The following is a 24,200-nucleotide window of genomic DNA, read 5'->3' on the forward strand; positions in this document are numbered from 1 at the left end:
CCATAATAACCATTGTTATGTTTGGAGGAAAAGGGTGAGGCTTGCAAGCCAAAGAACACCATCTCAACCGTGAAGCACGAGGGTGGCAGCATCATGTTGTGGGGGTGCTTTGCTGCAGGAGGGACTGGACAATTTCGGCATAATATGAGTCTGAAAGGAGAGTTTACAGTCTAACCAGACTCCTACAGTTGAAGTCAGAAGTTTACATACACCTTAGCCAAATACATTTAAACTCAGTTTTTCACAATTCCTGACATTTAATCCTAGTAAAATTCCCTGTCTTAGGTCAGTTAGGATCACCACTTTATTTTAAGAATGTGAAATGTCAGAATAATAGAAGAGAGAATGATTTATTTCAGATTTTATTTATTTAATCACATTTCCAGTGGGTCAGAAGTTTACATAGCTGAGAGACAAATAGCCATGGCTGGGTATGGGTGGTCAGTATCCAACAATGTTCATATGGCAAATGGGTGGAGTTACAATGGCTTATTGGGGTACACATGTTTGGGGACCCTCTGGGTCATACAGAAATGGCCAGGAACACTATTGTAATACCTTAGCTACATCTGGTCAAGAATCTTAGTTTGTTATTCAGACATAGGCCTACAAGATCTGCATTTGAATTGAATCAATAAATGGATGGACTATGGAACCGTAGTATAAAGCAGGCGTGGCAGGAATCAAGATGACGTCGGCACAAAATCTGCAGTTGATAAACAAACTAAAAACTGCCGTCCTCCTCCGCCGCCATCTTCCACCACGAGAAAGAGCAGAGAAGCGCAAAGGAGGACGTTGTATTTTGTCTGAAAACGTTAGCTAGCTCACTAGCTATATCGTTAATCTCTTTGCAAAATGAGTGACATTGAGGATGGAAACTTCGATGGACGAGTAAGTATTAGCGTTGCAACGGAAACCAAAACAATGTTCTATCTTTCCTCCCTTGCTGACATACAGTACTCTAGCTAGCTAACTAACTGGGTAAGTTAATAACTAGCTACCTTTGTTAGCAACGTTGTTGCAAGCTAGCTTAGCATGCTAACTAGTAGTTTGAGCAGCTAACGTTAATTAACGCAACCAAATTCGTAATTTTAAAAAGGTAGCAAGATAGAAACACAATGTTGTAAGCTTACTAGGATACACTGGTTAGTTACTGTTAGTTAGTATAGTAGTACCTACGCAACGTTACCTTTCGCTAGTTGCCAGCCGAACAATACAATAACAGTTACGTCGCAAGCTAGTTAGGTGACGTTCACTTGTCTAGCTAGCTAACTGCCTAATGTTATCGCTATCTTTGGTTATCGTACATGACGCTACCCGTAGCATAAACATAACGTTATGCACATGACACAGAAACGAGCGAGTTCGCTATTCGATAGCTCTCAGGTAAGGTTGGTGCCTTTGTCGTACCAGTTGCAGTCAGGCAATCTGAGTTTCAAGCCACTCTTCCTTTCCTGTTTACAACAATCTTTCATTATAATCCTGTAGCTAAATAAATTAGCGGTCAAAGTAACATCTCACATCGTAGCTAATGATGAGAGTGAAACCGTTTTCTAAAGTCCTCTCACAATGTTCACTTACTCAGTGTTATGCTGCAACAGTGTATTACAATGTTGCTCTATTGAAAAGTTGTACTCATCACTAAACCCTTCTGAGATGAAGGGTAATAACTAAACAACTTTTGCAAGTATAGTTTGTCCTGCTATACTAGAGATACTGTAGACATTCATTATTTCACGAAATATTTTAAATTTTTCTATAAATTCATGATCTGTAATTCTATTGAATGTTCTTTTTTCATTAAGGTTATTGATCGTGAAGGATTTGAAGAGTTTTATCCAAGAATGTGGAAGAAAATATCCAAGAATAAACGAAGGCTTTTTTGAAAAACAGTTACAGAGCAGAACATAGAAGTGGGAAGGGGAAAATGAATGAAACTGGAAGATTGATGGTCAGATATAGAAGCGCTTGCAGTGTGTATGGCTAAAGGTGAAAATGGTTTCTATTTGGGGAAGAGAGAACCCGGAATCAGAAAATGAAAATGGAAAAAAGAAGAACGGCGAAGAACAGTAGAATTCCTGAGAGAAGGAAGTAGAGTATATAAAGAATCTGGAAGAAAGAATGAATGTATCCCTAGGTTAAGTAAATGTACAGTATATGTTCCAAGTGTCTACACTACTATGCTCCATTTCTATAGTTTAAAAATGCATGATGACTTTAGTTTGACCCAGGTAGAAGAAATGAGACATGGGATATGTTAACATTATGACAGGGTTCTAGCATATTATTAATCCAAGTGAAGGAGTTTTTTTTTTTTTTTTTTCGTTAAAAAAAATCTTCTCTATCATATGTAAAAGACGTGGTGGAGCGCTAACACTTTCCTCCACAGTGTATGAGGTCTAGTGGTTTATGTCTGGCTTTGAAAAGTTGCTTGTGTGTGTTCCTTCTGAGTAATGTGTGTTTTAAGTATAAGAGGGGGCCTCTTTAACACGTGGCTACTGTAACATTAGGGCTCTCGCTCCCCATCCAAATCGGACCGTGGCAGTCCTGTCCGGGTCAAGTCAGAGAGCAGATCCGGCTCCGCAAGCCCATCCAGGGCCGCCAAACACTCAGAGTCTCGGTCCCGCTCTAAGTCCAGGTGAGTCTGTCCTCCTGTTATTTCTCTTAGCAGAAATAACTAATTGATTTCCATTCTATTTGTGACGAGTGGTGAGTTAAGTTGACAATTCTCTTGCTCTCCTCATTCCCTCATTCCTTCCTATGGCCCTCTCTCTCCTCCAACCTCTCTCCAGGTCTCACTCTCGGAGGCACTCCAACCGCAGGTACAGCCGCTCTCGCTCCCCCTCCAACCGGAAGAAGTCCCGTTCCTACAGCCCGGAATACCGGAAGAAGAAGAGCCAGAGCGAGTCACCTAACCGCCGCCATACCAGCAGCAGAGTGAGTGTCACATTGCTGACAGGTCAAAGGTCAGGGTCTGACTGCTGATGGAGTAGAGCAGTACTTCCCAACCCTCTCCTTGGTAACCACCAGATGTTTCACATATTTATTGTAATCCTAAATTGTCACATCTGGTTCAACTAGTCATGGGCTTGATTATTAGTTAACTAGTTAAAGCAAGTGTTCCAGTTTTTACTATGTGAAACATGATGGTTACCAAGAAGAGGGTTGGGAAACCCTATGGTGGAGGAACAGCTCACTATGGTATAGAAAATACCAAATTGTCACATTTGTTAAGGGCTTACAGCTGCTGTATGTAATTGTGGAACTTTATTAGATGTGTGTACATAGTGATTTGTAGGTAGTGTTAATTTACAGCTCAGTGTGGTATAGAAAATACCAAAGCTGTATTGTCTGTTACAGGAAACAGAATGCTGTGACTTATTTAATAACCCTTTTATTAACCCTCCCTCTCTATGTCAATAGAGCCATGACTTCAGAAAAGAGACATTCGGTCAGGGAGCAGGAGGTGATGAGGATGCCAGGGTATGTAGACATTCTTACCTTCTATCTTCTACATTAGAAGAGCACTGGAGTATTTTAATGTGAASGGGGGCCTCCACATGCAAATCCTGGGGTCTAGCAGTAACGCTCCTGAATACCGTCACATGTATGACTCTCAGGTCGGGGGTTGTGTGTAAGTGAGCGAGCGGGACTGAGGCGATGAGTGATTTACAGGTAACTCACATGCTACTCCCAGTGGCTGGTAATCTACTTGTTCCTATCAGCTACTGTGAAATCTGACCCCTTTGACCTCCAGGCGAACCCTGACCCCAACCAGTGCCTGGGGGTGTTCGGGCTGAGCCTGTACACCACGGAGAAGGACCTGAGGGAAGTGTTTGGCCGGTATGGCCCGCTGGCCGGGGTTAACGTGGTGTATGACCAGCGCACCGGGCGCTCCCGCGGCTTTGCATTTGTCTACTTCAAGAGGATTGACGACTCCAAGGAGGTATGGAACAAACGTAGCAGTCTGGGCCTCTTTCGCAATTTGTCTTTCCTTGATTATTGCATCCTCTCCTTGCTCCTCAACCTATTTTAAAAATGTTTTTAATTAACCTTTATTTAACTAGGCACGTCAGTTAAGAACAAGTTATTATTCACAATGATGGCCTAGGAACAGTGGGTTAACTGCTTTGTTCACGGGCAGTATGACAGATTTTTACCATGTCAGCTCGGGGATTCGATCTAGCAACTTTTCGGTTACTGGCCCAACACTCTAACCACTAGGCTACCTGCCTTCCCTATTGGAGTAAAAGTTCTAAATCCCTGCCCTCAAACCTTCTTGTCCAATGGGTTTTAATAAGGATGAGAGGAAAGGGGAATCTAGGAAAGATTCATTAAGAGAGTGTTTGGGGAAAAAGTTGATGTATTATTCAGAACCAATTTTATCGTCATAAGAAGTGCTGTTGATCATTGGGTAATACCTAAGAATCGATGGTAACTTGTGGTGTCAAACGCCCTATTCCTCAACCTTGAATATCTAAAAGGTTCAAGATCCTGTTCATTTGCTAATTCATCTTGAACAATTGATATTGTCCACTGCCTAGTCTATGCTTTAGCTTTCATATTGTATCTGTTGTGTTAGGTGTGACTACTCATAAGCACCACCAGGTGTCAGGCTTGCCACTCAAAGTTCGCTGTGGTACCAGTCACACGGAACTCTTCACTGTAATGAAGGTTCTAAACCCAGAAGCCCAACATCGCAAGACTTTGAGGATTGCTTGCGAAGCAGACTCGGCAGACAGGGTTTGAGAAGTCATTCTTCCTTAATTTTCTTGAAATCTAAAGGCACAGCTTGGATATGCGCCAATGTCTTAAGTAACTGAACATGTTACTCCAACCTCGTGACAGTGACAACTTTATATCGAAGGAATGCCTTTGATTTGAAGGCCTGCACATGCGCAGTTCGGTGTGATACATTAGACCCGATGATGTGTTTCTGCATATGAGCTTAGCTAGCCAACGTCACCATGACATCGTCTGCAAGCGTGATCTGGGATTTCTATCAGAGAAGCAGTTTCAACGGCTGTGTTGGGACAGTGCAAGCCGTGCTCAGTATGCGCACGCATTAAACCGTGTCTTTACCCTTCACCCCAAAACTATCCCTGGGCAAGTAGAACCCAGAGTTGAGATGGCGAGAAGCTCATTTTCAGAGTAACTGATTTTAAACTCCTATCATTTGGTTACTCGTCTCTTTTTTTCCCCCTAGGCGATGGAGCGTGCCAACGGTATGGAGCTGGACGGGAGACGTATCAGAGTGGACTTTTCCATCACCAAGAGGGCCCACACCCCTACGCCTGGCATCTACATGGGCCGACCCACACAGTAAGTATAGGATGGTTAATCTCTGCTCATTGTATGATTTTACAGATGTCTTGCTGCCAGTCTCCTGTGGGTATTGTGTGTCTGTTTTTTCTTACTTGGATGTCGTTGAGTGAAGTAATGATACTGGGAGATAGTATTACTTAGCTTATTGGTAGTTATGGGCTGTGTCTGAAATGGCACCCTGTCCCCTATATAGGGAACCTGGTGCCATATCGGATACAGCCAGGCATTGTTTTAGGGAATCTTGTAACTCTCAGTAAACATGAACTTGTCCCTTTCCTCAGTAATGATGGTGGTGGTGGAGGTGGAGGTGGAGGAGAGCGAAACAGTGGCAGCAGTGGTGGAGGGAGGAGGGGTCGGGACTCGTACGACCGATACGACGATCGACGGGGCGGCGGCTACGACCGTGGATATGACCGTGGATACGATCGGGGAGACCGAGGTGGAGACCGGGGATATGACAGATATGACGAGTACGACAAGTACAGGTGAGTTATACTCAGGATGTTGACTTTATTCAATAGATTCACATTGGAGATAACCTCAAGTAGCTACGAATATATTTGGAATAAATAAATAAAAATCTAGGGCTAACTCAACATTGCTGGTGTTCATGTTAAATTTGAGGGGATGAATGGGGTTACTTGTCCAATGCTGGCTGATATTGTGAGTTATTCCTTCTTACGCTAGTGTACATCTCTTTGTTCTCTCTCTCTCTCTTACAGTCGCAGGCGCTCTCCCTCTCCCTACTACAGTCGATACAGGTCACGTTCCAGGTCTCGCTCATACAGCCCACGTAAGTACACACACGTGCGCTGTTCACACACAAACACCTCAACAGCTTTTGTAAAAAATTTAAACCATTCTCTGGTGTTTGATGTCTGAGAGAGCCTTAGACACTAACATGCATAATTGTCTCTTTGCAGGACGATACTAACAAACTTCCATCAAGATTAAGTTTTCCTTTTCTTCGTGACCCACATTGGAACGGAGCCGTTTGGGAGCGTTGTCAAGCTAACTAAAGTGTTTATCAACAGACAAAATCTCCTCTGACTTCGCACGAAAGTCAGAGTTCGGACGGAGAGTCAGTCGTTTGTTTACGTGCTGTAGATGTCTTAATTTTTTTGACTTTTCGATGCATCCATGTAGTGTTTGCTAAAGACCTAGAGGGTGGTAATGAAACTCATTGAGCCTGTTTTGAGTATCTTTAAAACGTACCCTTCTCCATCACTGATATGTAAGTGACTGTATAAGTGGAAGCATGGTATACATTTTATTGCTTTCACCAATCCAGCTTTGACAGATCAGTGATTACCTCAACGGAAAGGATGTATTTAATATTCAAAGTATTCAAACAGGCTCTTTGGTTTTAGTAGGAGGAGATGTGAAATGTATCAGTGGATTGAGAAGGGTCTTTGAGTTGGGTGTTTGTCGGGATACCTCCGGAGATTTTTATTTTGATGTATGATTTTTAATTTTTATGGAAATAAAAACCCAAATCTTGATGTGTGATGGTGATTGAGCTTGATTCTGATATGTAAGTGAAGCCGTAGGGGAACCACTAAAAAATGTCTCATAGATATGCATTAGTCACTACAGATGTTTATATTGATATTAAGAACATCTAGACCACAGTCCACATCCTAATCAACATGCATACAAATTCAAATATCTTCTGTGGAGAAATACCAAAACCCACAAGATGTATGTTTTCCTGTTGGAGCAACAGAAATGTGATAACATGTGAAAGAAATGCTCATAAGAATGGTACACACATTTGTGCTACTCATGATTGATAAATGTGGCCATTGCTTTACAGACATCTATCCTTTTACTGAAATATACCTACTTCTCAAGCTTATATCCTCTTTCCTGTTTTTCATTGTATTCAGCTCATCTCTGATCAAACAAGTGAATAATCACGCTTCCTATTTGCCCCTCTGTTTTACTATGTAATGATACACTCGTCCAACTCCTTTTTATAGGGTGTGTTCAGCACTGTGAAGCATTCACAACACTGCAGATAGCAATACACTATCTCTAGAGAACACAGCATTGTTTGTGCCCCATTATGGTGCCATTGAGGCCATCTCCATTTTGAAGTAGTCAAGTTTCTTCTATTCTGAGTTGGTAAACAAAGGGAGCATACTGCCACCTGGAGTGTTTGAATAGGTAAAGGTTGGCAATTTACTGCTACCTGCAGTTATGGAATGTTGCCTCATGAGTATAATTCATTGGCTGATACCTACTGATGACCTGGATGAAATTATGTGATCCTTCCTTAACCCATAGCAAGACTCCCCAGTTGATTACTTCAAATTTGTGAAAGTTCTCAATGGTGCTGCCCATTTTAAAACTGTTCTTTGGGCACTAGTCTGCTCTATATCTATGCAATACACTCCACAGAAATAACCTGTTGTCCACATAAAATGGAAATTACTGCTCTATTTTCAGTTTTCTGTCTTCAATCCTCAAGAGGGCACAACTACAGGAAGTTAAAATTGAAATGTGTGGTGTGAAACAGATCATTTCTCTGTCATGTAGAATAGACCACAGGGATTGTGTTTCAGCTCAGCGCTATGAATTGCATTTCTATCTGCCACGCTGAATAATCCAATCAGACAGAGAGTGACACACCTTGTCTGAGAAAATGCTCAACAGAATGGGTGTGATCCACAAAGTCAATTGTGTGATCAGTTGGGGGGACCATCAATCTAATTAACACACGTATAGGTATGGAGAGGAGGAAGGGTAAAGAAGGAGTGCAAATGAAGAGCATTGTGATTCAGGCAGGTTAGTTGACTGATCAGAAGCAGTGATAGAGGCGTGGGGTGGAAACCACGTTTATCTGGAGTATCGGGAGACCTTGAAACTAATGATACCGGAGCCCACTGAAGTGGGTAATGGCTACCATCACACCACTGACGACACTGTGGTTACTATAGGGTCAGGAACATAAACATTAGAAAATAATGCTATAGTTTGTTTTAAGAGCAAATTATTTTTAATCAAAAATACAGTTACAAGGGAAAACATAAGTAGACCAGCCCTACTAGTTTATGTTGACCAATAGAGTTTCATCTTCCCCTTGCAAATGGTTGAATTACAGTAGAGTTGAACATGTTTGAAAGAGGGTGAACACATGTCATAAGACCACTTTCACCTTTCTTTGACCGCCTTTATCAGCACCACCATCTGCTGGTGAATAGTAATGCAAACATGGTTGAACATTCATTATAGGGGACAAATGCAGACAGAAGAGTAAGTTTTACCTGCAGGATGGTGAGGCTTTACACTGAATGAGACTGGGGAAACATCATAGTCAATTAAATCATATCCAAACACTGGTGAATCAAACATGCTGACCTTAAACCAATAAAACAAAGTTGTTTAAGGAAATGTAAAAGTTACTTTAACATGAGTGGAAACCAAATGAGGGGCCCTTGAGGTTGAACCCCAACAACTGCACGGCTATCTCTGCTATATGTCTGCAAGGAGAAAGTGGAGCAAGAATAACCTCTGCCAGAGACAGAAGATGACAGTCAATGAAGTAGACCAGACCCAGCTGCTATTGCATTGGTGTCTATGGGAGACACCCAGTTAAGTAGACTGGAACTGACATTTTTTTCCAATGGCAAACGGCCTGAGTGAACTATCTATATTTATCCACCATATTTGCCTCTGCCTCACAGTCAAGATGAGTTGATAGGCTATTCCCTGACCTCATGGTCAGAGGCATAATGTGTGTCTCAAAGAGCAGCCATAATCCCTATATAGTGCATTCCTAATGAGTAGTTCCGCCCGGTTCCAAAACATCCCAAGCTCCTACCGCTTCTGTGTTTTCAGATTTGAAAGGACCAGATAGGTGTAAGCAACATGGTGAGAGCAATCTAATGTATTCTCTGCCATATTGCTTAAACCTATCTGTCTCTTTCAGATCTGTAAACACCAAAGAAGTAGGTACTTTTACTCAGTTATTATTCAGTATGATTATGTAGTACCTAAATTAATCAGACAATATCCATTTTCCAATTACCAAAGGCCAATTCAAGATTTTCCTCTTGTAGGACAATAAACGTGATTCTGATTCTGGGTGCAAATTTCACACCATGTCAGTTTAAAACATGATGTACATTCTAGAATATAGAACAGACATGATCCACTATCATGCAATACATAAGTTATTACACTCTATTCATCACACTTCTATCTGCAAGATTCTGAACATTGCACTCCGCTAAATGTCCACTTATTGTTAATTTAAAAAAAAATTACCAGCTTGCAGGCCAGGATTGGTTTTATTGGTGAGATGTGTTTCAATATGTTTGCTTTTCAAACTTAGCATGCAGAAGCTTGGTCTGAACTTCAGAAAACTATCTCTCTGAAGTATTTTTTGCTATCTTCTTCTAAATGAAAGTGTGTGTTATATAGTACATTTTACAAGAGGCACTAGGTACAGTTGATTAATAGAACACCAATAAATAACCGTTTCAAAATACACCAAAATCAAACATTGATCACAAATGAATTATATGTCAATTCCAAAATTAATTGGAAATGAGTGAATAAATTAACATAGCCTATTGTAATATATAAGTAAGGTAAGGCTTGGAAGTGTTCAGATTAAGTGACTTGAAGTGTAGTTTGCATCAGAGCTTAGGTCAGTTCCATGTCACTTTAAGTCCACTCAGGAACTAATTTGATATCATTTAATTAATAAACAATATTTAGATTAATTTTCAACTCATGAGGTTACTTGAACAGAAATTAAATTAATATGCATAATATTCTCTGAGGGTTTCGTTCATAAATGTGTTTTCTGTATTGAATTGGAGTAAAAAAAATCTACCATGAAATGATGATATACTGCAACTTGATACTAGAGATAATTTCTATCAAGAAAATTAGCTGACATATAAATAAAATCTGTTGATTTATTGTTTCATGTAATATTGTACAGTGTCTGAAATAGTATTTTCTGGACAGGTTTCTAACAACAAGCTAACTGCTGTTATCAAACAAATATTTAATTATTATAACATTCCTAAAAGTCACATTTCCTAAGCTATTTGTAAGTTTATGACAATAAACATTGGTGAACATCTTCACCAGCTATACTATGCTTCACTAATTGAAAAGATCACACTTACATTCACATAAAATAGGCCTAGATCCAGAGACTGGCAAAACTGTCAAAAAGGGTCTTGAACAACAATTTGAACAATTATATTGTTTTTAGAATGATCATTGAAGTAGACCTAGGCAGAACACCGCCATTTTCTGTGCAGAAGATATTAGTGAAAGTCTATAGGGTGACCTCACAGGGGAAAAGACCAATCTATTTCGAAAAAAACTTTAAAATGTAAGGCACATTTAATGCAATTTAAGTGTAATCTATGAATGCTGGTCGCAGTAAGTTATTTATCCGTATCATATCGATTATATAAATCGTTGGAGAAAAGTTCTCACACACGTTTTTTCAATATTCACTACAACATGGCGTTCACGACAAGAATGCACCATACATTCTAGTTTAAGCAATCAGCCAATGGAATGCATTGAGACTAACAAGAGATGATTCGAGATATTCGACTGAAGTATAAATAAATAGATAAGGGGATTTCACTCAAAACGGTTCCCCTGTTTCACTAAACGACGGGAACGAGTGAGACATTGATCCTCCACATCACGACACAGAAATACATAGCCTATTGTTTAAACTTAAACATTGCGTCATTATGGAATGAAATTTAATCGTATTTGGTCTTAAAATCTCACCGATGTTCCCCGTGTGCTTTCCATTCTTAAAAATCTCAAATCATTCCATGCAAGACGCAGTCTTTGGTATATTCATCTTTCTTTATTTAAGCCTGTTTAGCCCTAAGGAATAAAGTTTTCCTCCAAAGAATGGGGGCGGGGACTTTTTCTGTACATTCTTCACGGATATATTCACCACTTTGCAGTTACTGAGCGCATTGTACAAGCCTGGAATGGTAGCGAAGAGAAGGACTGCGTACATTGGTTGGATGTAAACAAAGTGTAGAATCTCAGTCACACTGATAGTCCAATATTTTATCTATATGAACACATAGTATATTTCACATTTCCAGAAAAGTGTCGAATATAAACATTGTGTTATTTCACAACAGACGGAATTAGAGTTGGGCTCATTGAATAAATCGACTCAATTGTGCGGGTTTATTGAACGAATAGGCTAGACTATTGAACTAAACGAATTCATTACACGGTTGTTTATTGTTTGTTGGAAGGCAAGTAGACTTTTATGGTGAGGAAAAGATGACACATCCTTATGTTCACCATTTAATACATTACAGAGGAATTTGCGAAGCAGACGAACATGTAGGCCTAATATTGGTGTTTGAAACCATCTAATTTACCTCGTAATCACTTTTTTTGGATTTATAATATAATTTCCATCTCCCAACTTTCTCATTGACCAACACAAATAATGGGACTGTTCTTGTGGAGTAGCATAACATGTATCTAGTCGCATTTGAATTATTTCGTTAGATTAGGAACGTGCTATTACCTTTCTCCATAAACAGTGAAAAAAAAGTTATTTTCGCGCGCTGATTCATATAGAACAGCCGTACAGAAGAGCCAATGAATGAACACGCTGAGCTCGAGCCAGCAAGAGTAGTGGGGAGCGAGAATGAGTTCTTTGATTGGTCAGTCTTTCCAACCAATAGGAGCGCATTCTATGTTTGGCCAGCATAGAGTATGTCAATTTAAGGTGCTGCCAGTGCCAAAGCAGAGGGCCTACGGTCTTAGGCAATTCCCAGTTTACTTATTTTTGCCTAACATGAACATGTCCATGAAACTCAATTGTTCTTATGTTGTCTAGAAACGAGTAAGTAACTTTTCCTGCAGTTATACATGTGAAGAAGGTATTTTAGCAGTATGCCATGACGTGTTGGCAATGCCTACACACGATTTAAAAGTTGAATAAACTATATGCATGCACAAATGGTATAGATACTGGCTAAATGATGGGCTATCCTGCTCTGGTATGTGTGTGTAAAACACTATTCAACAGTGGCCATCCATGCGTTTCGAATTAAATTTAATGGATTACACTTTCATTCTATTATTATTCCATCCAAATTTCTTCATACCTTTTTTATTTTCACCATAAAAGGAAAGTCCATGCTTTTGATAAATGTTAACACTAATTGAATCTAGAACACAAATGGAGAATAAACTTGTTTCAGAACGTTTTTAGGAAGGAAGGAAGAGAAGTCTATCCATTGTAACGCCATTCAGAGCAACGAGGCGCATAGGCAGTGAGTCGCACATTGTAGGCTTGTGTGTAACATGGATCACTTCGATTCAATTAACCTAACTAAATAACGTTGTATTGCTACTTTTGTTGGCGCCTTTGAACTCTCCCGGGACCAATGAAGTAACAAATTAGCAATGGAAGTAAGGCTATCAGAATGGATAAGGGAATGAGATCATCCCTAGGCTATGCTAAATGTAGCATACTAATTTAGTAAAACTGCTTGGGAATGACTCCATGTTTGAATTTTACACAATACATATTGACAAGTTTAATTGTCTGAAGACATGTGCTAGGCCCAGCCAGCATGCATTTGAATGAAACTTGCTTGCTTGTTACATTTGTCGCCAGTTCGGTAGGGTCACTTATCTGTATGAAGAAACCCCTCCCTCTCTGTACGTAGCCTATATCAGAGAGGAAAGAGGCGAAGCGAGATGATTTACTCCTCCTAAAATCTGTCCACATGAGATAAGTCCCTTTTGTTTGGAGGTCTATGAGCGTGAGAGTGTCGAATTACGTAAAGCTTATTTGATCAAATTTAAGTTTCGTAATGTTTAGGCTGTTACAAATGTACTGTTTAAGAAAAACAACTTAGTTGTGCCTTTTGTTCACACCTGTATATGCCCTCTTATTGGCTAGAATGGTCCCACCTGATCTCGCCTGCTTTCAATCATTGACCACATGTATTTCCATTGTTAGAGCGGTCACTCTACTATCTTGTCAATATGTAATGGTCATCGTTGCCTACATACCCACGCCATAAATGTAATAACAGGTTCACCGTATGCAGTAATAGTAGAGACAGAAGAGGAAGCGAGACACCCACTCGCTGTTTTTTTTCTGGTTCAATGAAAGTCAATTAACTAAGTAGACCAGACCCAGCTGCTATTTCATTGGTGTCTATGGGAGACACACCCGGTCAAGTAGACTGGAACGGACGGTTTCTTTTCTATGGTAAAAAGCTTTAGTGAACTATCTTCATTTATTCACCATCTTGGTAGTAGCAAGCTGAATATATTTCTGGTTCTTCTATAGGTTTCTTCTCCAGAGAAGTGTTTTCGAAAACAAGCAATCTTGCCCCAGACACCTTATTCCCCTCTCTGCCATTTCGTGTGGACATGGACAGATCAGGCATGTCACTGTATTGTAGAGCAGTGAACCACTTCAATCTTCGTAGAGAAGATGGATGCCGTCATGTGGATGGTAGGAAACGTGTCATTCCCATGTTGACCGGGCCATGGGCCTAGTAGGGGTGGACGCATTCTAGACTTTCATTGATTCAATCCAATCTAATGTGTTTCACATGCATACATTGTAACAACATCGTACGATTTAAATTATGAATGGCACCTCCCCCAAGATACTTGTTCCATACAGTAAGCCTACACCCACCGCAGGTTCGCATGCGTGCGCGCAAGCCCCCGCAACACTGCTGTCCCCCTGCTATGGGCGTGCGTGAGTCCACTGCCGTTTTACTATTTCGACCAGCGACCAATGGGAAGCGAGGGTTTGCAGAGAAAGGCACACAAATGTGATTCTAGTAAAAGATACACTGGGTTCTCACGGAATCCCTTAACGCACGTAGCTCTCCAGGTTTTCCCCCAACACCAATCCACTCTTACCCTCTCCATGGTCCCCGTGACATTTTTCCAATACAACACTTAATTGAGCAACTGAGATTCTTCACGTGCGTGGTTGATTTGTAGTTTGAACACGTGGCTCATTCAAATTAGCCGGAATATCCGTCTTTTTTTCTTACCTCTTCTCTTTCTTGGTTTCTATTCAGAGGCGGGTGCGAACCTTAACGTGTGACATTCTCTAGGCCAAGGGGGTTTGATGAAGACAAAAAAGTAGTTATTTCCTTTTCACCCAGCCCGCCATCGTTTTTGAGAGAAGGAATAAATAATTATTTTTTTGTGCGCAATAGAGGGGCGAGGAAGCGCAAACACCGACGAGGTAGCCCGTCAAATATATCTGTGGCTCGAACGACCGGGGGAAGCACGCCGCCACCACCACTCCGTTTAGTAGTAAGGCGATTTTGGCGACTCCAAACACTGCACACCCGAGATATTAAATAACGGTTAACCTTCTGCGTAAAGGTTGTCCATTTCAGCGCAGAACATGAATAAGCTGTACATTGGAAACGTGAGTGAAGAGGCGAGTGCGGAGGACTTGGAAACTATATTTGAGCAGTGGAAGATTCCGCACAGTGGTCCGTTTCTCGTCAAAACTGGTTATGCGTTCGTGGATTGCCCCGATGAAAAGATTGCAATGAAGGCCATCGACATTCTTTCAGGTGAGACATTTTAAAAAAGGCGTTCGAGTGGTGCGTAAAGGGTGCTTTAATTGTGGAAATTGCTACGGGTTTACTTTAACCTCTTTAGATGGATGCATGGAGCCCAATTGGACCGGGGTGTATCCAGGCTGGTCTTGCCTCTCACTTGGTACCTGACACCGTATAAGGAAAGTCCATGTCTTTGATTAATTCAGAGTGTTACCACTAATTTAATCTACTACAAAAACCGTGAAGAAACTTGTTTCAGAACGAACGAAGGAAGAGAACGCCTATCCATTGTAGCGCCATTCAGAGTAATGGGGCGCACAGGCAGTGGCCGCTCAATGTAGGCTTGTGTGTAACATGGATCACTCAGATTAAATTAACTAAATATAACTGTTGTATTGCTACTTTTGTTTGCCGCCTTTGAACTTGCACGGTCTCCGATGACCAACCAAGTAACAAAGTTGCAATGGAAGTATGGCCTAACTTGTTAAATTGTAGCACACAACAGTACATTTGCTTATACTGACACACCAGGTGGCTTCATTGTGTATTGGTAAAATGTAGGCCAACGAAATGTAAGACCATTGCCAAATTACGTTATATGTAACATTTAGAAACTACAACTGTACGAAATGTGAGAGGAAAAAGTGGTATTCTGCAGGCCACAATCTAGAAATATATCTAACATTTTACGAAATGTTATCGTATTTAGCTCAGGTGTGGACTTGTCACAGTTACCATATTTAACCTTTTCAAATTGGCATTCACGTTGGCTGATATTAACTTCGTGAACATTTGTAATTTTTATGGTCATACAATTGTGCCACCGATTTCATTTTAAAGACATTTCGTGCAAGGACTTTTTGGACATAAACTAGGCTAGTTGAGGCCTACTTTTGGCTGCCTGTGAGAACAGTTGAAGAGCAATAAAATAATTGTGAACTAAAATTGCTTTTATTCTCCTCACTATAGGTAAAGTTGACCTACATGGAAAACTCCTAGAGGTGGAGCACTCTGTCCCTAAACGTCAAAGGTAAATTCTGATTATAATCTCCTAATGTCCAAATTGTTAATTTATTCTGCTGTTGTCCTCCAAATTGTACATATTTCCATGACCCTTTTATGGAAACATGTTAACGTTATTTGATTGAAGTCGTCTGAGTTGTGTTGTGATTGTGTAGTCAGTGGGTTTGGAGCGTCAGCAGGAAGTGAAGGGGCGGAATGTCTGTTATTTTGTGGAAAAAGCAGAAAATATTGGGCTGCGTGTGTAGGGGTTGAGTTTTAAGGGCATGAGGGATGTCACCTCGTCACGCCTATGGCAACCTAAAATGAGGCCACTTAAAAAATAATATTTTACACACCATACCCATCTGTGGAAGAGGTTAGGCTGTTTAGTGCACATCTCCAGTGTTGTAGGGCTATTTATGCAGCAATGGCCTACTGGGCCTCCTTAGGTGTGGATGTGTGTGTGCTGAAGGGTAGGCACTCTGAAGTCGTCCATTTGAGAAGGATCTGCCCGTCATTCTCTCTGCCTGCCCCACGCTTCCGCCCTCCTTCGCTCGTATATTGAGGTTGTGCACGAGATGGACTCCCAAACGCGATAGGAATGGGCGGTTTGGGTCCTAGTCACGGGGGAAAAAACTGTCTGATAAAAAAACATGTAGCTCCATGTACACAGTCAAACGGATTATACTGTGCTGATTTACGTGGAAGCGGGACAAGAAATGCAACAATTCGGCGTGGCGTGTAGGATTTCCGCCACTTTACACATTTTGGCCATTTATTAAACTTCTTGCATTTTAATTGCAATCATTTGAAATTAGTAATTAAATTAGTGTAATTTGGAGGAAGATTTGGCGCCAAATTGCACTTTAATGAGTTATAAATTAATATGCTTTTTAATTAGTTAGTGGGCTATATGCAGTGCATATTGGCTACTGCTAGGTTGGTATGGAATTAGAATAAAGCATGTGATAACCACGTTTCAAAATGAACAATGGAAGTGACGTTTGAGTGAATTGATTTTTATAATTGCCAATATGACCATTTAGGCCTGCTAAATCAAATAATCTGTTTTATTGACGTTCTGCACAAAATGGCTGAACATATTTGACATTCTATAATTTATTATAGTGGACATATTTATTAGCATGGTTTGAAATTACCATGCATTGAATTGTCGAGGTTAGGCCTATTGATGTTTGACAAGGGCCTTCACCTGAATGGATTGAATGCCTTTAGCATGCTCGTTATTGGCATGGAATCATCATGAAGGTATTTAAAAAATTTCAAATCACTCTGGTCAATTTGCTGACCTTTCTCCTTCCAAAGTGGTGCAACTTATTTTTTGCTAAATGATTAGTCTGTGTAGGTTTACACGCACTGGCAATTTTTAGTAGTATGTCTTACATTTCACTATAAGCCTCCATCTACAAAAACGGTGGGGGGGGGGGGGGGGGGGGGCATAAAGGTGATGTCCCCCTTTTGCCACAGGAAAGGTTATAGGCGCAACTGGGAACAGTATCCTGCCCATTACACACACGGGGGTGTCCACTGGGGCCCGTCTTTGCATTCCAGCCTGCTGATTATCAGCTGGAGGCTCAGCCATCACCACGACTTAACCTTTGAACTGGCGGGGGAAGTGTGAGCAGGGAGGCAGTCTCCCAGAGTCCTCCACAGGGTTCCAGGGTGGGAGGAGAGAGTGGGGGTGGGGTGCAGATGGTGGGAGAGGGCTAGGCTTTGGTGCAAGTGTGCCATTCGCGTTATAGTCCTACTTCTGCATTCATCTTTGGCCTACATATTGTAAAAACTGTAGCTTGGTCATGAGAAGTTGAAAAGGGAGTAATTATTGTCGGGCCTGCGACGTATAGGTATATTTTGGCTATTTATAATTGTCTCACTAATTGCTTATATTTACTGAATCTTAATGTTTAACTCTTAGCTGCACTAGTGAGTGTTTGTAGGACACCCATCGACTTCTGATTTTTAAAGCTATAGTTGTATTGAGTTAATTGGAAATTAACTCCCCCATCTGTATAAAATATGGTTTGAGAGGTGGTCCAAGTGTGCCAATCGGTGTAATTTTGTATGTAAGCACTCTAAAGGGGTGTGTGTATAGCGGTCAGTTTGTGCCTGAACTCTGGTGTGTAGGGGATGGGGCGGCAGGCAGGTCGAGGGCCGAGGAGTAAGCTGCTTGATGCATCAGGGTTATTACATTTGAACTCAGTCTGGCTTTTGAAGATGGTTCAACTTGAACCTAGTTTACTATTAGTCTTGGGACCTTTTTTATATATATTTTTACACCAGACCAGAAAATCTGAAGTTTTTTTACGCATTCTAAAATTGCAATATTCTCCTCACCGAAGGGGGTAGGTCAAGAAATCCTAAACATTGTCATTTAAACTAAAAATACACCCATTGCTCTCTTCCTTTAACAGCCCCAAAAAAACTCGTAGTTGTTAAAGCAAAGCTTGCTTCCGTGGCCATTCTAACCCATAACTGTGGCTTTGTGAAGAGAAGTACCTCCCAGCTCTTATTAAAGAATTTGGGGTCAGGGGTCATTGTGGGGCCTAACCTGTAAAGAAGGGATTTTGGATGGAAGCACGGGGTTGCCTGAAATTCTCAATGTGGCCCCTTGTCCCACCTAGCTTGCGGTAATAGATGTCTCAACTCGCTCATTCTTATCACGGCGTGAGTAACACTGATAGTGTGGACTTATTTTGCTAGATAACCATTGGATAGCATGCTGTAGGGAGATTAAGCTGTTAGCTTTTTTACCTGTAAGTCTTCACAGATTTAAATGTCTTGAGTGAACCAATTTTGCGTATTTTTAGCTATCAAACTATACATTTGAGCAATTTTTGCTGCAAAATGGACTCTGCTATGTGAGGCTCTATATAAGAGTGCAGCGCAAAGTGAGGAGTTTTGAGTTCAGTCATTCAGAACCCCTGCATACTGAATAGTCAATGTGTGTGGATGGATGGGTGTTGAACACAGCCCTGGGAGTGTGTGTGCTGACATGGATGGGGTTTTAGTCTGGATGTCAGTGTTTCTGATGAGTATTGTATGATAAGATGGGTTCTGGGGGGGTGGGTAGTGACGTGAATGAGCATGGATGTGGTGGTCTCATGTTGCTCGACATGGGATTCCTCCTATGGGCTTTACACACACTCTATGGTGGTGCAGAGGCCCATAGATCTCAGCTGGGATGTGATCATTCGGAGGGGGACGGAGCCGTTGAATGTGTAGAATGTTAGTTGAATTTAAAAGTAAATAAGGAACCTTGGCCGCCTCTGTCACATGACAAGCCAACCTAGCCCTCATGGTCCCCCTCCCTTATCCCCTCCCCCTACATATTTCTGTCAGTGGACTTCGTGTCCATGGCAACGGGAGCCCCACCCCCACAGGGCAGAGAGAGCCCTTGTTACCCTTCCCTGTAACAGGGCTACTTCCCCTACAACCCACCCCCCTTTCCTAAATCTAAGGCGGGGACTGGGGAATGCACCCCACCCCCTCTCCTCCCTCTTCTCTTCCCCATACCCTGGCTGACTTCCTCCATGTTTCGAGCTATAGGTTAATCCGTTTGGAAGTGCTTGGTGCATTTGCACATTTTGCACGGTGTTCCCGCTGCATTGCAGAGCGAAACACACAGGGAGAAAGGGGGACGGATCAGCCAGGAATGGCACAGTAGACCGGAAAGGGCTGGAATTCCTCTCGGAAGCTCTTTGGGATTGTTTTTATTTTATTCACCATTTTAGAATGTATTAATATCTTTATGGTCCAAATAAATTAATACAATTCATTTGAGGCCGGGATGTCGTGACCATGTTGAAAGGTCCTCCAGATTGAGTGTAGGTGTTAAAGAATGTGTAAATGTCATTGAACTTTCCCCTACTATGTGTTTTCACTGCAGCCTAGTGCTGCATGCATGGAAGCTCTCACACCTAACCTGCAGATGTGTGTTTGAGGTATCAGACATAAAAATAAATGCTCCAATGTTAAGTGTGCTTTCTCTCTGGGTCATGTGTACAGAATGAGCGACGTGTGCATTGCTGGCCTTGGTGTGAGCTGGACCGTGTGGGTGGTGGGCTGAGAGAAATATTTACGGATGCTCTTTGGGACCTGAGACCAACCAGCCTGTTCAAAACGCAGACACTTGTCTCACTGATTAGCCTTTCCTAATTTGGGGGAAAGTATTTCGTCCTCCATGACACAGAAACAGATAAGTGGTCAAGGAGAGTGTCAATTCATTATTAGGCAAACAAAAGACGGTCCTCCCCTCCATAGCCTCCTTTTGGCTAGAAAGCAGAAGTGTATCTTACCCGAGTCCTTCATGGAAGAGTTTTATCTGCTACACCCTCTTTTTAATCAGATGCTTACTCGGAGAAAAGCAATGAAACTTTAAAAACAATATGCTACTATTCTTTTATCTCTAAAATGTCTTGCACAACTAGCAAATTATTTTTTATCACTTTCTACATTTATTTTGGGATTCCACCCCGTAAAAGTCCTTTGCCTGGTGAGGTGTGATTTGGCGGAGTAATTTCGCACAAGTGCATTTTTGTCCACTTTCCCTCTCCCCAACAGGCCAGAGAGAACGCAGAAGTTGAGCCAATCTAATGGAGAGAAAAACCATTGACTTGCACAGCTTAAATGGCTGCCAGTTAATTTTCAGCTCTTGAAGTTGAAGAGCGTGTGTTCAATTTGAATGTAAAATCATTGTATTTCAAATGTATAGTCTATTTAACAGGAAGTTTGATGGGCCGCAATGCTTTAGTACTGACCCCAAAAACGCAATGTTTACACTTCAACAGAAGTCTTCGTCAAGTCAAAAGGTTTCTAACATCTCCTTTTTAAATCATCCCACATCTTCATTTCCTGGTCAACATTGTGCTTTTACCCATTGACTGGTCCTAGTGGAAGGGATTAGTTGTGTTTTGTGGTGTAGATTATCTCTCGTGTAGATGTTTGTGGGAGAAGGTTCCGGAAAGGGTTAGGTTTATGTTCGGAATGCGTTCGGTATACGCTGTGTGTGTGTGTAGGGGTCATAGTTTGCACTGGAACTCCCAGCTGCATGTACATTGTGTGTGTGTGTGTGTAAATAGGCAGTGGCCTTTGGAGCAGCCTGGCCACTTCTCCCACATTGATATAATCTCCCAGTTCTAAACCAACACCTTAATGGAACATGTCACAAGTACACCAAATTAGTCTTGAAGTGTGTATGTCCACAGACTAGTTACAGTGTGTGTTACAATTCACAAGTCCAACCAAGCATCTGAATGAGCTCTTAAAATATTTGGGTCCTTGGTATTCACAATGTTTCATTGTGGAACTGAAAGTCTTCAAAATGTGAAAACAATTGGCTGTATGGAGTTTGAAATACAGGGCATTCTGGATGCCAAGGCATTGGCCAGACTGATCCCTGGAGAAGGGACACCAAATTAGAACGGATTAATTTTGGTCCGTGCGTTTGCTCCTCTTTTCCATCGGCCCGTCAAAAGTTAAACTCGTCTGATCTTTTTGTGCATGGATGGAAATTGTATGGATATGGAGCGTCGGCGTATGACTCACATTGAGAAGGCATAGGAAACACAGATACATTCAACAAGCAACTTTGGCTGTGCCCTTAACCAGAGTTTTACAGTGCAGTAATTGGTAGCAGAGTCTGTGCTGCTGTTGCCTGCGATGTCAGCGCTCCTTCCACTCTGAATCCCCGTCATCTGTTCTCTCTGCTAAGATACCGCTAGTGGAGGTTCCCTCTTCCATGGGCATGGCATCCCTCCCTTTTCTGCACTCCCTCGCTCACTCTCTTCCTTTATGCTCTCCTCTGCCTTTCACCTTTTCTCTTCTCGCTCTCGGTCCTTCTATCTCCTTTCCTTGCTCTTCCCCCCCTCCCTTTTCTCACCTCCTTCTTTTACCTTCCTCCTCTTCCTCCCTACCTCTCCTTGCCATGCGCTCCCTCTGTCCCAATCCGTCTCATATATTTTAATTTTCAAACAAGATCATACCATTTTCTCCACATCGAGCCACCCGTCCAACAATGCAACTGCTTCCCTCCCTTGAATTCTCCTTACATCCCTCCCTCTGGTGCACACCCGCTGGCTTTGGGAGTGGTATTAAACATTAGTCATGCCCACAGCTTGTACACCTCTCCGAGCACAGGGTGATGGAAGGAGGCACCTACTAGCCTGCTGGATTTTTTTCAATGGGACACCTTGTCCTTTAGCCCAACCAACTGATGCTAACTGTCTCGCTTTATTTCCCTCTTTCTCTCCCTTCATGTAGGAGCTGTAAGCTGCAGATCAGGAACATCCCGCCTCATATGCAGTGGGAGGTAAGTGTTAATTGGTCCGTTGGTAAAGCTTTGGCTCTCTCACTATACTGGGTCCTGTTCAATAGGAACACACGTTAAATGCTTTGAACACGAAGTGCAAGTAAGCCTTTTTACTGGGTGCAAACAAGTCCACTGAACAGGTTCTTTGCCATCTTTGGGTCCTTTTTTAGTTTTGTATCCGCTAGTTAGTTCTTAAGAACAGAGGCTGATATTGCAGGTCTCAGTTTTCTCCTGGCTGTCTCATTATGGTACTTTAGTTGGGTTGCGCCCCAAATGGCCCTTTATAGTGCACTACTTTTGAACAGGTTCCATAGGGTGCCATTTAGGACACATATTATACTGAACAGAAATATAATCGTAACATGTAAAGTGTTGGTTTCATGAGTTGAAATAAAAGATCGTAGAAATGTTCCATATGCTCAAAGCTTTTTTCTCTCAAATTGTGAGGAATCTCTGTTAGGGAGCATTTCTCCTATGCCAAGATAATCCATCCACCTGACAGGTGTGGCATATCAAGAAGCTATTTTAACAGCATGATCATTACACCTTGTGCTGGGGACAATAGAAGGCCACTCTTAAAATGTGCAGTTTTGTCACAACACAATGCCACAGATGGCTGAAGTTTTGAGGGAGCGTGCAATTGACATGCTGACTGCAGGAATGTCAAACAGAGCTGTTAACGGAATTGAATGTTCATCGCTCTACCATAAGCTTCCGCCAACATCGTTTTAGAGAATTTTGCAGAACGTCCAGCTGGCCTCACAAGCGCAGACCACGTGTAACCACGCCAGCCCAGGACCTCCACATCCGGCTTCTTCACCTGCAGGATCGTCTGCTTGGCCGGGCCTGGCTCCCCAGTGGCCGGGCCTGGCTCCCCAGTGGCCGGGCCTGGCTCCCCAGTGGCCGGGCCTGGCTCCCCAGTGGCCGGGCCTGGCTCCCCAGTGGCCGGGCCTGGCTCCCCAGTGGCCGGGCCTGGCTCCCCAGTGGCCGGGCCTGGCTCCCCAGTGGCCGGGCCTGGCTCCCCAGTGGCCGGGCCTGTGCCCAGTCATGTGAAATACATAGATTAGGGCCTAATGAATTTATTTCAATTGACTGATTTCCTTACATGAACTAACTCAGTAAAATCTTTGAAGTAGTTGCATCTTGCGTTTTTATATTTTTGTTCAGTGTAGTCTACCGTTAATCATTTAGCAGTCGATTTTTAAGGGGACTATTTCGGTCAGAACAACTCATTAAGGGAGTGAGCGAGTACCTTCATAAAGCAAGCATAGGACAGGCTTTTAAGCTCAAATCTGTTTCATTGCTAGAGACTTATTGGTTGTCATGCCATGTATGTATGTAATCAATGGAGCTGTGATTGTCGGTGTTACCCCAGAGGATTGCCTTGTAGGCCAGTGACCTACTAGTGAACTGCAGCCCATGACATACCTGATAATGACAGGAGAAACGTCCATACGGATGCTGTGCTGCCCTTTATGCCGTCTTCTTCTGAAAGGCACATGAATATCCATGCTAGACATGTACAGTAACTAGCAAGCATGTACAGTATTCACAAATCAACAGAGAAAATGTTCCTAAATGACTGAAATGCATGAATATCCCAAAAGTATTGGAGGGAGACTATTATAAAAGTATTGTCAGTGAACATAAACTCATTGTTTTAACATATAGGATTGATTTATGATTTTCATGGACAATTTTACAGTACCTCTTTCACATGGGTACACTAGACAGGGTAGAGGTATGGGGGGCAGGGGATGTTTGAGGGGAATGCAAAGTAGATGGAAGTCTGCGACATTAAAGGGCACTTACAACAACAAAAGGAATGTACTCTGCCGGACATGGGAACTATACAGATTTGGCGTAATTGTATTACATGGACACCACTTACACCCCATTCATTTTCAATGTGTCGATTGGATAATATAAGATGACCTACAATAGTGCCTTCAGAATGGGATTTA

The 24,200-nt window shown here is 42.0% G+C and overlaps 2 protein-coding genes across 3 annotated transcripts in view; both read left to right on the top strand.

Moving 5' to 3' along the window:
• Positions 1-555: 555 nt before the first annotated feature.
• Positions 556-6,827, top strand: LOC111955727 (transformer-2 protein homolog alpha). The gene is made up of 9 exons (XM_023976024.2): positions 556-891; positions 2,511-2,638; positions 2,793-2,937; positions 3,424-3,483; positions 3,758-3,946; positions 5,207-5,322; positions 5,607-5,810; positions 6,048-6,118; positions 6,249-6,827. The coding sequence occupies exons 1-9, from the start codon at positions 856-858 to the stop codon at positions 6,257-6,259; spliced, it is 960 nt and encodes a 319-aa protein (XP_023831792.1). The 5' UTR covers positions 556-855; the 3' UTR covers positions 6,260-6,827.
• A 7,333-nt stretch (positions 6,828-14,160) lies between these two features.
• Positions 14,161-24,200, top strand: part of igf2bp3 (insulin-like growth factor 2 mRNA binding protein 3) — a 40,151-nt gene continuing 30,111 nt past the window's right edge. Inside the window, exons 1-3 of one of the 2 annotated variants that reach the window (XM_023976025.2) lie at positions 14,161-14,918; positions 15,876-15,936; positions 22,188-22,236. In XM_023976025.2, coding sequence (XP_023831793.1) covers positions 14,744-14,918; positions 15,876-15,936; positions 22,188-22,236 — 285 coding nt within the window. In that variant the 5' untranslated portion in view covers positions 14,161-14,743. The remainder of the gene's footprint in view (positions 14,919-15,875; positions 15,937-22,187; positions 22,237-24,200) is intronic. The other variant, XM_023976026.2, reaches the window with a different exon arrangement.

Source organism: Salvelinus sp. IW2-2015, linkage group LG31, assembly GCF_002910315.2.
Source record: "Salvelinus sp. IW2-2015 linkage group LG31, ASM291031v2, whole genome shotgun sequence".
Lineage (NCBI taxonomy): Eukaryota > Metazoa > Chordata > Actinopteri > Salmoniformes > Salmonidae > Salvelinus > Salvelinus sp. IW2-2015.

Bases quoted from the DNA above. Each gene is read 5' to 3' on its own strand.
- LOC111955727 (XM_023976024.2), top strand. From the start codon at position 856: ATGAGTGACATTGAGGATGGAAACTTCGATGGACGA. The intron at 892-2,510 runs GTAAGTATTAGC...CTGTAACATTAG, and splicing joins ATGGAAACTTCGATGGACGA to GGCTCTCGCTCCCCATCCAA. The intron at 3,947-5,206 runs GTATGGAACAAA...TTTTCCCCCTAG, and splicing joins GGATTGACGACTCCAAGGAG to GCGATGGAGCGTGCCAACGG.